The following is a 15,800-nucleotide window of genomic DNA, read 5'->3' as shown; positions in this document are numbered from 1 at the left end:
CTTTAATATGTTAATATACACTTTGTGGAACATCACTCCATCGATAAGGTGGAGACGACCCACTCCTGAGGCACTCATACAACCCCAGACGAGCACGGACCCTCCTCCGTGTCTTACTTTAGGGACGAGATTTTGAGGATTCATCTCTGTATTCACCTTGCGCCATACCATACGCCTCCCATTGGACTCGGTAAAATTAAATTTACTTTCGTCCGAAAATATGACCCTATTCCAGAAAGAAGCCTGATCCCTTATCTTTATACTCTTTTTCAAACTTTAGTCTCTTTATACGATTTGTCTTGTTCACCCAGAACATTTTCCTGGCTATCCGACCATGATACCCTGCAAATATTCCGCACTGTACTGGCTGATACTTTAACACCGCGTGTTTCCAGATCCGTTGCCAATTGCACAGCACTACTTTTTGGAACCTTTTTTCTTTCCCTAATAATGTAACGTTTAACTTGTTCACTCAACACTCTTGGTCTTCCAGTTCTTTTTTATTATTATTATTTTTTTATTATTTTTTTTATGGTTTCGCACAGTGATAGAAACATTATACATCGCAATTATTGTTTGTACTGTTGAACGAGGCCTGTCTGCAAGGTTTGCCAGGGGCGGATCCAGGACGGACGTCTGGGGGGGGCGGTCGGCGGTAATACTGCTACTTTTGAGAGCTCCAAACTTGTTATGGATGGGTTTATTTATATATAAAATAAGAGTTTCCTCTTGTGGGGGGGGGGCGATTGCCCCGATCGCCCCCCTCTGGATCCGCCCCTGACTCTATAATACCTTGAAACAGCTTCGCACACCTCCCCAATCCCCAGACATGAACCCCATAGAACATCTATGATCTGTTCTGGAGACAAGAATCAGAAGGCACAGCTTGTCTACTAAAGAAGGCCTAAGAAAAGCTATTCAAGAAGAATGGGACATAATCAGTCCCGAAGCTACAGAACTACGAACTAATACAGGTGAAATCAATGCCACGAAGACTACAGACAATCATTAACGCACAGGGTAATCCCACAAAATATTAAATAACGTAATATACTTTATAAGCATTAATTCAAGCAGAAGTGTACGGTGACTTTTTGCGTTTACAAAAAAGGAATTATCTCTTTTCTTCTGAACAAAACAGTGATTGTGTTTGTTTGGCCTTTCTCTTGTATATAGAAATAAAATGTATGAATATGTAGTCTTAATTCTGGTTATATATATTTTTTCCACCTCCCGTTCTCATGCTAGCTGTTTTCAATATAAAGTATGCACGGTGTACGAACACTTTCTGCGCTCACTGTAGGTATGTTGACAATAAGCGAATGTTATTAGAATATTTGTTGAGATTTATTTTCCTTCAATGCCTTTCGCGTGGTTAAAAAGTAGTTTGCAGTGCTTTGGAGCAGCTGCAGGTGGGAACGCGATAATGTTTGAGACATACCGGCGACTTTTTTGTGTGTGAAAATAAGACCTTTCTCATAAAGTAGTAAATAACTGCAGTAGCAATTGTCTACGTAAATGATAAAGACATATCCAACTACAAGAAATTAATACAGTATATATAGCCTATTCATTATTGTGTTTTTCTTTTAACAGCTACTAGCTAAGGATGGCCAATTCCAGAATTTTTACTTTCCGGAATCCGGAAAGTAAAATCGGAAAAATTCCGGATCTCGGAAAAATTCCGATTTTTTCTAAATTCCGGATTTTTTCCGAAATCCGGAATTTTTCCGAAATCCGGAAAGTAAATTTTCCGATTCCGGAAAACAAAATTTCCGGAATCCGGATTCCGGAAAATTTTGGCCATCCCTAATATATATATACAGATGCTGATCAAAAAAATTGAAACACCTGTAGTTGGCAACACGTCAGATGTATGGGTTTGGCAGTGGTGTCGTGGCGCCCACAGTGCTGGACCGCTGCTGGTGGTGTGTTAGGTCGGTCTCCATACTACGTCAGGCGCAGTGGAACAGCAGTGTCCAGTGGCTGCAGCAGACGGAGGTAGTGTAAAATGGGAGACCTCTCAGATTTTCAAAGAGGGCAAATTGTTGGTGCGCCGTTATGTGGAGTGAGTGTGACGGCAGTGGCTACTATGTTAGGTGTGTCGCGTGGGACAGTGTCGAAGGTGATGAGGGCCTAGACAACACACGGGAAAACCACATCGGGGAAGCGGAACAGTGGGCGGAAGAAAATCATGAGTGACAGGTCACGCCGGGTATTAAAGCGCATTGTCACGCAGAACCGTCGCGGAGCAAGTGACGGAGGAACTCAATCAGCACCTCCCCCACCCTGTTTCGACAATCACAGTCCGCCGCGAATTACATGACATGAACTTATAGGGTCATGTTGCACGGGCCAAACCGCTCATCAGGGAGCATAACGCTTTCGCACGCCGCAAATGGTGCCGCGACCATGCAACTTGGACGGTTGAGGACTGGAAACGTGTGATATGGTCGGATGAGTCATCCTTCACCCTATTCCCAACCACGGGCCGTGTTTATGTGTGAAAAACGCCCAAAGAAGCTTATGATCTGCAGTGTCTCCGCCCAACTGTGAAACATGGCGGCGGCTCGGTGATGCTGTAGGCCGCCATATCATGGTTTTCATTGGGTCCTGTGGTCACACTTAGCGGACGAATCACTGCCAACGATTATGTCGCAATTTTAGGAAGCCACTTGCATCCTATGGTCCGGATGTTGTTCCCGGACAATGACGCCATCTTCCAGGATGATAATGCACCCATTCACACAGCTGGCGTTGTTGCAGCGTGGTTTGAGGAACATCGGGATGAAGTTCAACACCTCCCCTGGCCCGCCCAATCCCCAGATCTCAACATAATTGAACATCTGTGGTCCGTCTTGGAAACACGACTCCGGCGATGATTTCCACCTCCATCCTCTCTCACAAAACTGGCCGATGCCCTGCACGAGGAATGGTGTAAAATTCCACTTGCTACCATTCATGACCTCTATGCCTCCATCCCACGTCGCATCAAGGCTGTTCTGAAGGCGAAAGGTGGCCCGACACCATATTAATCTGGTAAGTTGCAATTTCGTTCAGGTGTTTCCATTTTTCTGATCACCATCTGTATATATATATATATATATATTTCAATACGTTAGAACTTCGCCCTCGAAAGATATATATCATTCTTAAACAAAAGGATGAAAGATTCGAAGGAGGACGCAAAATATGACCCGCTGAAACACTTGGGGATGTAAGCTTGTTTGTAGTAACAATAGGGTGAAAGCAGATTATTGGTCTTATATATTGAGAGAAAAATTACTTTTGTCGTGTCGTCTCGCTGAAAAGACAAACAATGTCTTTTTCCTTGAGAGGGGCATGACCTCCTATGGATCAGTCGCTGGGCCATGGATAGTTTATATCTTTTCACTTTTATTCAAAAGGATGGACGGTTTGGCGGGGACACCCGCAAAATACTAACCGCTATAATACTTGAGGATATTAGCTCGTTTGTGCTAACAGAGTGAGAACAGATTATTGTCTAATATACTAACAGAAAAAAAATAGTTCTGTCGTCTTGTCTCATTGAGATAACGCAAAGAGTTCAGAGGGCACGCGCCCCCTTGTGGATTAGCCACTGCCTCAAGTAAACTTGCATAAAATTAAGTTAGCATTTTACATTATTATAGGGGTTTAAATACAAAGGAAAATTCAAAACAATTTTGCTCTGGTGATTACCGAATGATAATCTCACTTTTACGAGAAACTAATAATTAATAGCGTTTCGAAGAATTATCACACAAACTCATCTTTTCACGAAAATACGTAATATCGTTCGTTTAGCAGTCAACTTTTTTGACTGACAGATAGCTAAGATTTGCCAGCTTTGATAAAATATTCTAGTTTATGACCAATCAGCGACTGATTCTTTCTAAGAATTTCCAAACCGTTGATAACCGCCAAGAACGCTTTACCGAGAAGAAAAATGTGCAGAGACACAGAGTACGGATGAGATATGTGCTCGGTTCTGAAACTGAGAATACGGAGAGAACATTCTTCATCTTCGTTGATCGAACTGAGTATTGAGGAATGGTAAAATGTCCCTCTGAAACCATTCATGATTTATAAGCTTCCACTTCACATTGGACCTTACATTGAATGGAGAGGGTTTTTTTTTATTTATTATTATTATTATTTTTTAAAGCAAAGAACAGGTTTTGATCTTATCACCAGTCAAACACATTTCCTTGTCATTGTTTCCGGGACAAACCTGCATGAGTAGCTCAAATATGAACTTCTACTCTGTTGCCATTCCAAAGTCCACGCGTTTTGATCTTGCAGGAGGAAGAGAATCAAAGCCTTTCCACTTACAAAATGAATCTCTGGCCGCAGTTGCCAACTACAGAGCATGTTTCAAACAGCTTTCAAATGGAACAAAATTAGTTTTTAACTAGTGCGTTCTAGTGTTAGCCTCGCAAGAAAAACTAAAAATGAACATATGGTATCAATAATAACACAGATCTGGACGAATTTTGAAATGCGTAAAATAAATAGTTTTAATAAAACTTTCGAATGAAATATGCCACCTTAACAGCTGACTGCAAATTCATTATTACCTATATAAGACTACCTGAAATATCCATTCTTCACACGGGGAGAGTAGGTGGAAATATCTGAACCCTCTCTCACCTTAGATCACGTGATTTAATGAAAATTTAATGATAAAAATTCGTAATGTCACCCCTTCTCCTCACCCCAAGCTGATAGGGTTGAACTTGGATGGGACACTAGTATCGATCATTTTCAATCGTTTTTACATGTCAACCACTTTTGTCCCCCCCCCCCTTTCCAATGCCGATGGAAAATGAATTTGTACTTAAAGGAATCGGAAGTGGCACTAACCATCTCAGTGACTCCATAAACTAAGGATCAGATACTACACTCTGTAAAGAAAAAATAGCGACACTTCAATTCTCAAACTAACTTACACAGAAAACCATAGTTGCAGCCCGTTAGAAGAGGAATAGAAGGAAATGAAGAGTGGGATAGTTCATTTGCGCTATCTGTGACACCTGTGGTGTACGACATCGCTTGTCAATTGTTTGTATATCAGTAGTATTTTCGATAGATGGCACTGAGTGCGTCTCGTAAATTATTGTAGTGAGAATTCTGCATTGCATTTGTGATGTGTAGGCTGAGGTAAATAGCATTTTATGATTGTTCTTTGCTTTCTCATTGTTTGGACAGTGTCAAGTGGCAAAATTGTTGTTGTGCAGTGTTGTTTGTGTGTGATATTGTTGCTACATGGGAACATAAGATGGGTAAGAAATGTGAGTTGTTGCCATGTGAACAAGACATAATTCTTGCTTTGCGCAGCTAAGGCAAATCTCTAAAGGAATAGATGGGATTCTGAAAATCCATCATTCTACGGCAGGAAGAGTAATTCACAAGTGGAAACAGCATAACAAATCGTCCCTTCGTCAACAGTGTGAAAGAAAAAAGAAAGCATCACCCAGAGCAGATTGATAAATGAAATCAATAGCACTGCAGATTTAAGGAGTGATTTCCCTAAAAATCCCTTGTGTAGTTTGACATGATCTTGTAACTGCAGTTACTCGTACAACTGTATTGTCTTGACTGTATGAAGAGGATATTACAAAGAAGAAACCGCGTAGAAAGTCGAAATTGACAAAACACAGAGGACTTCATGTAGTTTTGTGAGTCGATATGCAACTTGGACTTACGACGACTGAAAGCATGTCGTTTTCTTCATTGAAAAGAAGTTTAGAATAGTGGGAAACGATGGTGGTGTGAAGTTGTGGATACAAACAAGCAAGGAACTTGACAAGGATTTTGTTTAAGAGATGCAAATATTCAGTTACTGAGTGATGGTATGGGCATGGTTCACCGTTAAAGACGTCAGAACGTCGGATATATGTGAAGAATCGTTTGATGCACGAAAATATCTTCAAATTCTGATACGTAAAGTTCTTACAACAGCTAAAGATGACTTTTCTGAAGAAAATTTGGACTACTTCCTTTCCCAGGACGATAATGCTTCATGTCACCGAGCGAAAATTGTTAATACGTGGTTCAAGAATATGACTAGTTAGAGACTCATGTAGCCTACAAACTCACCCGACATGAATCCAGTTGAAAATTTGTGGATCAATATGAGTAGAAAATTCAATAGACAACTATCTCAAATAGAATGGAATTCAAGGAACAGATAATGCGGGTGTTATTCCGTGATATCGAGGTTGCATTTTACAATATCTTTGTTACCAAAGGGCTCTTATGATTCGCTGCAATGCGGGAAGCCCATGGTGCACATACAAAATACTAGTTTGGTGTATCGTACTTCCCGATGTTTGCACACAAGATGCCTTACCCTAAAGAAATTCCATTTCTGGTTTTCTGCTATTGTTGTTGATCTTTTTCAGTTTTATGTATTACTCGCCCTACAAACGATTTTGCTCAAAACACACATAGCTACTTATATATGCATATAAATTCACTAAATTCATGTCAAAAGCCTGAAACTCTGGTGCAAGTATTAAGAATGAACTGCTCATTAGGAATATGCATTGCAATATTATCAGGAATTCATGTAAAAAAAGCATATTGATTAAAGTGTGTTGAGAAAACCATATACGAGCAAGTGTCGCTATTTTTTCTTTACAGAGTGTAATATCAGTCATTTTCGATTATTTTTTCATGTCACTTCCTTCCTACCCACACCAAGGAGAGGAGAATGTGGACTTAAACGGGATCGGTAGTGTTACTATTCATGTCAGCGACCCCAAAAACTATGGATTATACACTAGTATCAATCGTTTTCGAATATTTTTGAAAGCCACCTCATTCCCACCCCGATGCAAATGAATGATGAGTTTGGAGTTAAACAACATCGGGTATGTTTCTATTCACCTCTGCGAACTCGAAAACTAATGATTGGACACTAATTTCGGTTGTTCTCGATTATGTTTACATGTTTACTTCATTCTTATCCTAACAGTCATCATTTTTACCTTTCATGCCGATAATGTGATAAGAACCTAATATATGCCACGGTTTACTCATACCGAAAGTCATCAAATTCTGTGCAGCGGCCTAGGAAGAGTTGGCCGTAAAATATTCTTACATTTCGTTTTTATTTATATAGAAAATTACCCCTTCCCTCCCTTAAAATGGAAATTTTGAAAAACGCTGGGACATGTGTCTTCTTCCTTATTTGTAATGAGTTTATATACCGAGTTCCATCTTTCTAACTTGACGGGTTCGTGAAAAATACTCAATTCTTCGCAAAAGTTACGACCCTTCCCTCGCTCCCCCTTAGGTGTACATTTTAATCAAAGTAGGATGATAAAATCCCAGTTCGAGATAGTTGATAACTATATCCATTTCTATCTTAATATTATTTTTGTTTCTTTGCAAAGAAACTGTGAAAAGTAATTGAGCAAACCCTTTTACATACGAGGACGTGCGGAATTTTAGTTTGCATTTTGAAGAACTGGTTCGCTCTCAAGTGATGTGGGTTTGTAGTGAACAATATCGTGTATCGTAACTGAGGGTATCGTTGGTATTATCTCAATTCGCATTTTATCTGTTCTTTCATCATTCACTTGCTAAGAATGCAAACGTCAGTTTTAACTAAAGATTCAGTTTTTCCAACAATAAAAACAAAATTTAATACACACTGTGAAAGTATGCTTTTTCGAAATCAGTTGCTGCTTCCTCTTCCTATAACCTTCCATGATTTCATAGAACAGAACGTTCGTGATCTTAGAATACTACAGTGAACTTTTGTCTTTGATTATTCATAATATGTGTTTCATTTCTCTTTTCTAGTAACTTAATTGTATATATTACCAGACAATCGAAACTTTTTGGGGCGTATATTATTTTTCGTCTATATTTTGTACAGCTCTGTTTCTAGAACAGAAAAAGTAATAAAAGGCGAAATCACTGGAGGAGGAACAAAAGTCATGCTATCAATTCAAGAAATAAAAGATCACGGTCGTTAACATTGCCAATTATATATATATATATATCTAAGGGTGTCCATAAAGTCCGTTGCCACCCCGTGTATCTTCGAATTGACTACGAATATGAGAAAACAAAAACACGTCCATCATTACTTTAAGGAGCTTGAATTTTGAGTTATAAAAGGTTCACCCCAGATAGGAGTACGAGGGGTCGTGTTTTTGCATTTTATCATATTCTCAGTTGTTTCGAAGCCACACGGGCTGGCAACGGACTTTATGAACATGAAATGTGAACCCCCACCATTTTAGAATGGGGTCAGCATAGGGACTTGAAACTTTCGACGAAATATTTCTCTTCTCGAGTCCTTTTCAACGATATATTACTCGACCCCCTTTGCCATTTAAAATTTTCAAGTTGACCCCAGGTACCCCTACATGGGGATGTCTGGGGTGGACCTTGTATAGCTCAAAATTCAAGTCCCTTAAAATAATGATGGACGTGTTTTTGCGTTTTCTCATATTCGCAGTCGAATCGAAGATACACGGGGTGCCAACGGATTTTATGGACACGAAATGTGAACCCCCGCCATTTTAGAATGGGGTCAGCATAGGGACTTGAAACTCGGGAAAATATTTCTCTTGTCGAGTCCTTTCCAACGATATATTACTCGACCCACTTGGCCATTTAAAATTTTCAAGTTGACCCCATGTACCCCTATATGGGGGCGTCCGGAGTGGACCTTTTATAGGTCAAAATTCAAGCCCCTTAAAATAATGATGGACGTGTTTTTGCGTTTTCTCATATTCGCAGTCCATTCGAATATACACGGGGTAGCAACGGACTGTATGGATACCCTGTATATATATATATATAAAAGGTTTAGTCAAAGTAAGTGTTACAAACCAATATCTCGCTAACTATACATCAAATAAGAAAAATATTAAGAGTCAATGTACAATACAGAGGGTCCTAAAAAATAAGTCGAACACGAGGTTTCCCTCGCCCCCATTTTGGGGGAGGGAGGTGTACGTGAAATTTCCAAATGTGAACATAGGTCGAGTGATATCTCGTTCGAAAGAGCTTGGAAAATTGAACATTTTTTGTAGGAAACAATTTTTAATATGGGGCACCGTTTTCAAGATGGCCCCCCTGTATCAGATAAAATTTTCAGTACTTATCGTAGATAAGAAACGGCTGAGTAGAAAAAGATGAAACAAAAAATGAAAACGCCATAGGCAACGTTGAACGGTGTTGCCGAGGTGTCCCCAGGGACCCCATCACAGGACTCCCGGGACCAACTTGAAAATTTCAAATGGTTATATAGGTCGAGTAGTACCTTGTTTGATAGGTCGTGGAAAACCAAACAGCTTAGTACAAAATTTGTTTTGATTTCGGGCAAGCCTGTTTCAAAATGGCCGCTGAAAATGGTTCCCCATTCAGATACAAAGCGCAGTGTTCAAACTGAGTGTTACAAGGCAATATCCAGCGAACTATGAATCAAATAAGAAATATGTTAAGAGTCAATGTACAATACAGACAGGCCTAAAAATGGGTCATGTAAATTATTATATTTCACTGGTAAATTATTATCCACTCCATACAAGTTTTCTTATCAACAACTTCCAAACTAAAGAACCAGTGTGTATTATTATTATTACGTGCAGAAAACGTTTTTTCTGTACATTATTCTAGTTCACTAGGCTTGGTGACTTCGAGACTAGTTATTCCATATCTCACCACAATTACACTACACTATTTCAATTTCTATCTAAATTATTGTTTTCGTACTTCTTAAGAAGAATCCCGCTGTTCCTACGGTTGAGACGGTGGTTCGAATTTTATTTTTAATTGATATTTTAATTTAAAATCTTGCGACTGACGTGAATTTCGTAATTTTTTCTATTGTTTTATCTATTTATGTATGTGAAGTCAAAGGAAGAAAAGTAATTTTATTTTGTTGTGAGCAATATCTATCATCTTACACCCATGTTCTTGTTATCTGAAGATTATTATTATTATTATTATTATTATTATTATTGTTATTATTATTCGAAGCATGGTATTCCTCTACTTACGAATATCAAGGTCTTGGTATATTTTCTATCTGGCAAACATCGTTTTCCTCATCACCCAAAAGCTGTTTACTGTGTCAAATGAAAAGTAAGAGCCTATCGTGTCGAAGTGCATTGCAAGTACATGTTTCTGCTTCTTATATGAAAAAAAAAAAAAAAAAAAAAAAAAAAACTAATAATGTATTATAACATAAAAACATAAAATTATGATTTATGATACTTACAAAAGGTTTCGCCTCACCACTATATACGCAGTTTAATATATGATGAAGAACAGTCGTTAACTCTGAAACACTTTTAACACCTGAAAGAGAAACAATGGAAATATGCTGAAGAAAATCACACAAACAACTTGGGAACAATGAGAAGTGATCAAATGAAATCGACAACTCAAGTCTACAATTAAAAATATTTAACTGGATGCATTTTAGCAAAATCAAATTCACAAATACTTCTGTTTATCAAAAATAATTTAGTTAAAGAGAAATTAATAAAATATATTATTACATAGTTCAACTCAGGCAGGCAAAGAAAAAGTCTTGCCTTAATAGTTTCAGATGTTAAAATTCAGGACAAAGTAAGAATCTTTTTTTTTTTTTTTTAATAATTCTTAGCCCGAGATAAAAGCTGCCAAAGTTTTTATCAAACATTAAACCAGTTTCCGTCACCATATTCTCACATATTGCTCTCATGAAATTAAAACCTAGTCTTATTTGATATGGCATTGTAATTCTGCATAAAAATAACAGCTTTCAAACATATTAAAACTTCCAAAATATATGTGCAAATTCCGAAATAAATTACAGCTTTCAAAGCTGCTTAGAACTGAAATTAACAGCTCAAGGAACTAAAAATGTGTTCAAAGTCATGCCTTCTTGTTGAAATAATAAAAACTGGAACATCCACAATCTTTAAAACATCGCGAATTCGAAGTAAGTACCGGTGGTGATGTTGCTGTCTTGCAGGTGGAAATCTATATTTAACACCTGGTCCATATTGTAGCATAAAGTTCATGACGATTTCGTTTAACTCACATCTGTACTATATGCAGATCACCAGTCACAGTCATACACACAGGCCACAAACATCCCTCATTGCAACTTGTGAATCTGAATATTCTGCCGTTTCTGAAATCTTAGTTGGAAAGTAAAATTTCTTTTCTTGCTCTTTAAAGTTCGTGGAATATAAGTTCACCTATCATTGTGAGTCTAGACATGTGACTTTTGAATTCCTTTCATAAGGGTAGTTTCGTTGGATCATTCTTCTATTTTCTGCTGGCGGGAATGAAATGAAATGAAATCTTTGAGTTTTACGTCCCACTGTTATGCCGGTTAGGCTGAAAGAGACGGTGATTATGAGAAATGAGTGAAATGGTGGAATGAAGAAAGTGGGAGGAAACGGGAGAACCCCGAGAAAAAACACGCACACGGTGTTTGTCCACCACAAAGTTCACTTGGCGGGGGCTGGGATCGAACCCGGGACCCCAAGCACCAGAGGTGAACGCTCGACCACTGAGCCACCGCGAATTTCTGCTGGCGGAATTCTTCTACTTCCTCTTTGAACAACAGGATGAGTGAGGGCTGTCGATGTGTATGACTTCACTATTAAAATCCTTGGTATTCTGAATTGCAACTGTATTTGGGCTGGAAGGATTGTTTTCTAGTGTGGTGCTTCAGCAGGCCTCTTACACCATTGCAAGGCCCCTTTCAATAATCAGTAGCACTCATTCCCATTCCATTGGCACAAGTGATTTCAATTCAAACAGTTGGTAATGATTTTTGAAGTGGCTAGAGAAATAATGATGATATTTTCTGCCTGTGATTGCAGTTGTTGAAGAATTTTGTGTATTGTCAACAATACAGTGCTGAGTCACATCCTCTGTCATAACTTATAACTGCAATATTTGTGGTTTTGCTTTGAAAATATGTGACTTCTGTAAAAAATTGAAACTTGGTCATTACTCTATTGATATCCCTGTACTTCTTGTAGCAGAACCACAAACCAGTTCTCAGCAAAATCACAGTGAAGCACTAAACATAGTTGTTCAGCCACGTCCCTTCACTTCCGCAATGTTGTAATTTCTTTAGATGCTGGCGTGCTTTCAAAACTGTCCATTTCCCAAGTTCGTCAGTGAAGTTATGAATCGCGACAGTTTCCTTAATTACTTCATTTTCCTCCCATGTTTCATATGTAAACTCAGGAGACTGTAACGCGAATCCTAACTTTCCAGGGCAGTCACCACAGTCTTCTCGTTGTACATCACAGACTATTAACGACACCAAGGTATCATATGACGCCTTCAAGTAAGTTTTTCAAAGTTGCCATGCAAAGTTCCAAACTGGCACAATATATGCATTTATAAACAGACACGTCTAGGTGGATGCGGAACCACTCACTTAGGCTGTAGAGTGATCTTGATCTTCTAATGTGGAATACTGAATGTTTCTTCTTATATATGGCGAAAGTTTCTTTGACACTGCGGGTCATGTATCTTTTCACTTCCACATTTTTCTCCTGTAAAAATTGCTACAGTGATAGTGTCATTTTTGTTGACGCTCTAGCGAGAACAGTCCCATTTATGTTCCAGATAAAATTACTGTGTAATTTGAACATGTGCTTCATTCAAAGGATGACCATAATAGAGATTCAGTTTTCCAAACACTCCTTTCGAAGACCTCCTATCTTGTTTTGTCAGCCATGTATTTTGTTGCAGATGGAGCGTGGTGCAACATTTGTACCTTTGAAAGGGACACTGCGATAAGTGTTAAAGCTTGTATATCTTCATTATAGGATTCACAAGATACAACAGCTGAATTGATGTTTGATATAAACTTTCAGCAAATCGCACAAGCTTCTTTTAGTTCACTTTCTTCTGAAGATCGAATTTCTACCTTGAAGAGTTCGGACAGTTTTAGTTTGATGTACTCACCCACACCTACAGTTATTTCGCTATGGTGTCTTGATGCATACCACTTACGACTTGACTTTACTGATCATGGTTTCTTAACAGGACTAACAACCACCTCTCTAGCTGACTGATTCAGGAAATGTAATTCTTCTGCAGATACGAAATTTTCATCATCTACACCATAGGAGACTTCTTGTTCAGTCATTGTTGATATTCTATCAAAGCATATAGAACATAGAAAGTCATGACTGGAAAATCTTGATTTTGAAATAGTTTTGAAATGAGCACCCTTATTACCAACCTGGTTTCTTTTTTTTCTTTCTTTCTGTTTTGTTTGCTAATCTTATATATATCACCCATTTATGGATATGCAAATAGTCAGCACACTTCACTTTCCTGTATGGTCCTAGTTAGAAGACATTTCAAACTCAGTTCTTTCCACACTATATCGTACAACTCAATCAATCAGCAGGATCCTCACAAAAGTTTGCAAATACTTTGAAACACAAATTTGGTGAACTGCTCTCTGTTTATCTGTTGATAACTGACCTATGAATTCACAAGTCCTCTTTTCAATATGCTAGGCCAATCAGAAAGAATTATCTGAATGATTCCAGATTGTTCTAGAAGATTTTGAGACATTCTGGAATTTATTTGGATGATTCCAAGATGTTTTAGAAGGTTCTGTTACATTTGAGAATAATCTGGATTGTTCCACATTGTTCCAGAAGACCTTTTACTATTTGGAACGTTTTACATAAAAATAAAATGAGAAGAATAAAAACATTTCACCAGTTCCAATTTTGTTTAATTTATCATTTTCATATCACATTGAGTACACTGGTTTAAGAGTGGATTTTTTTTCAAAACTATTTTATATATACGAGGGTCATTGCAAAAATCATGGCAGCTACTTTTTTTTCTCGAAAATGATAACGAATTAAAAAAATTCTGAAATATGCAAATGGAAGGTTAATTCATATGTAAACATTATATGTAGAGAGATGGATGAACAAACACACCACCACGAGAAAAAAGACGAAAAAAAAAATTGTCGTTTCAAAAGTGTTTTACTGTCAATTGCAACAGTACACAATAGTACATTACAAACTACGTGCATTCCATGGCATTAGGAGTCTCCTCAAGAATCCAGAAAATGACAAGGACTCTAAGATGTCACAGGTACGTGTTCCTACACTGTAGTATTGTGTACTGCTGCAATTGACAGTAAAACACTGTTGAAACGATAATTTTTTTTCGTCGTTTTTCTCGTGCTATATCTTTATGGTGGTGTGTGTGTTAATCCATCTCTCTACAGGTACTGTTTACATATGAACTAACCTTCCATTTGGATATTTAAGATTTTTTTAATTCGTTACCATTTCCGAGAAAAAAAAGTAGTAATGACCCTAACTTTTGCAATGACCCTAACTTTTGCAATGACCCTCGTATATATATTAGTCCGGAGATTAAAACACGAACATTGTTTATAAAACCTGTTAAGTCAAAAATGGAAATTTTTGGGATTGATATTTTCGAAAAAAAAAAAAAAAAAAAAAAACTATAAATTTAGTTTTATTTAAATCACATTGTTTATTTAACATATTGAATGAAATATGACTGAAATAATAAAATCTTTAAATATTTAAACATGTGTGATCAGCTGCAACTGAACGGAAAACATCTCATTTGCGATTTCAGTGCTACTTGATATGCCACATAATCCACTTTCTCTTTAACATTGTGAATCCAAATTCAAGATGGCCGTTTTCAATATGAAGACCATGATGTTCATATTCCCCAGCATTTAGCAGATTTTATCATGCATTTACTACTAAACATTTGACCTTCATTTCTGTGGCCATTCATGTGCGGAACGAGTAAGCTTTCTTTGTTGTTGAGCCCTATGATTGGCTATATTTCTTCCGGGTCTCATGCTTCTCCATGCTGCACTCAGCCGCTATAAATTTGCATATGTACATAGTTTCACACTCTCTTTCATATCTGATGCATGCCGTTCGGCAACTCGAGTACCCCATTCGGACCCTTCCCTGGTAAGAAAAACAGTTAATATTTGTTGACCGTGTTCACCTCTGGTGCATGGGATCCCTGGCTCGATTCCAGCTCGGGGCACGTAAACTTTGTAGTGGACAAACACCGTTCCTCCTACTTTCTTCAATCCATTTCATTCATTTCTCATCATCACCGTCTCCTTTAGCCTAGCCGGCATACTCGTGGGACATAAAACTCAAAGATTTCATTTTATTTTCATTTGTTGACGTTTGACAGTAATTTTAGCATTATGGGTCTTAAAGGTATTGGCTCTTTCTATTGTCTTGTAGAAATTTGTGCTTCTTTAAATTTAAATAAAATCATTCAATGTGATTTTGTTGATGCTTTAAAACAAAAATCAACGCAAAGTGTTAAAGATTCATATTGCAAATTTCTAGTATAAGTAATTTCAGGGAATTTCAACATAAGAAGCTGTATTATAAGATGAATAAAGTTAATTCAGGCAAAGTATAACAAGCCACGATTTAATTTTGGCAGTGTAACGGTTACCATTGTCGTTTTCTCACTTTTTAGACTCCTAATTACGGACTCAAAGCTTTTGCTGCGATCCATAGTGAAAACACAAATCACAAATTAAATATGGAAGTCAAATGGGAAGCAAAGTATGATCCAAAATAACATATTTAATTTTGACAAAAAATTATGGTAGATTATCCACAGCTATTGTGTGTTTTTATGATTTTATACAATGTACAGTTTTGTATAAACTGTACATAGACTGTAAAGGCCATCTCTGCCAATCGTAGGTCATATATTTTATTGAAAGACTTTAATTAGTCGAATGAAGTTTACAT

The 15,800-nt window shown here is 37.7% G+C and overlaps 1 protein-coding gene across 2 annotated transcripts in view; it reads right to left on the bottom strand.

Annotated features, from left to right (window-relative positions):
• Zwilch (zwilch kinetochore protein) overlaps positions 1 to 15,800 on the bottom strand; it is a 145,061-nt gene that overhangs the window by 39,031 nt on the left and 90,230 nt on the right. For both annotated transcript variants that reach the window (XM_081748870.1, XM_081748871.1), the window contains exon 10: positions 10,250 to 10,329. In XM_081748870.1, coding sequence (XP_081604996.1) covers positions 10,250 to 10,329 — 80 coding nt within the window. The remainder of the gene's footprint in view (positions 1 to 10,249; positions 10,330 to 15,800) is intronic.

Source organism: Thermobia domestica, chromosome 2, assembly GCF_964235325.1.
Source record: "Thermobia domestica chromosome 2, izTheDome1.hap1.1, whole genome shotgun sequence".
NCBI lineage: Eukaryota > Metazoa > Arthropoda > Insecta > Zygentoma > Lepismatidae > Thermobia > Thermobia domestica.
Note: the sequence above shows the minus strand (reverse complement) of the source record. Positions and strands in the feature narration are given on the sequence as shown.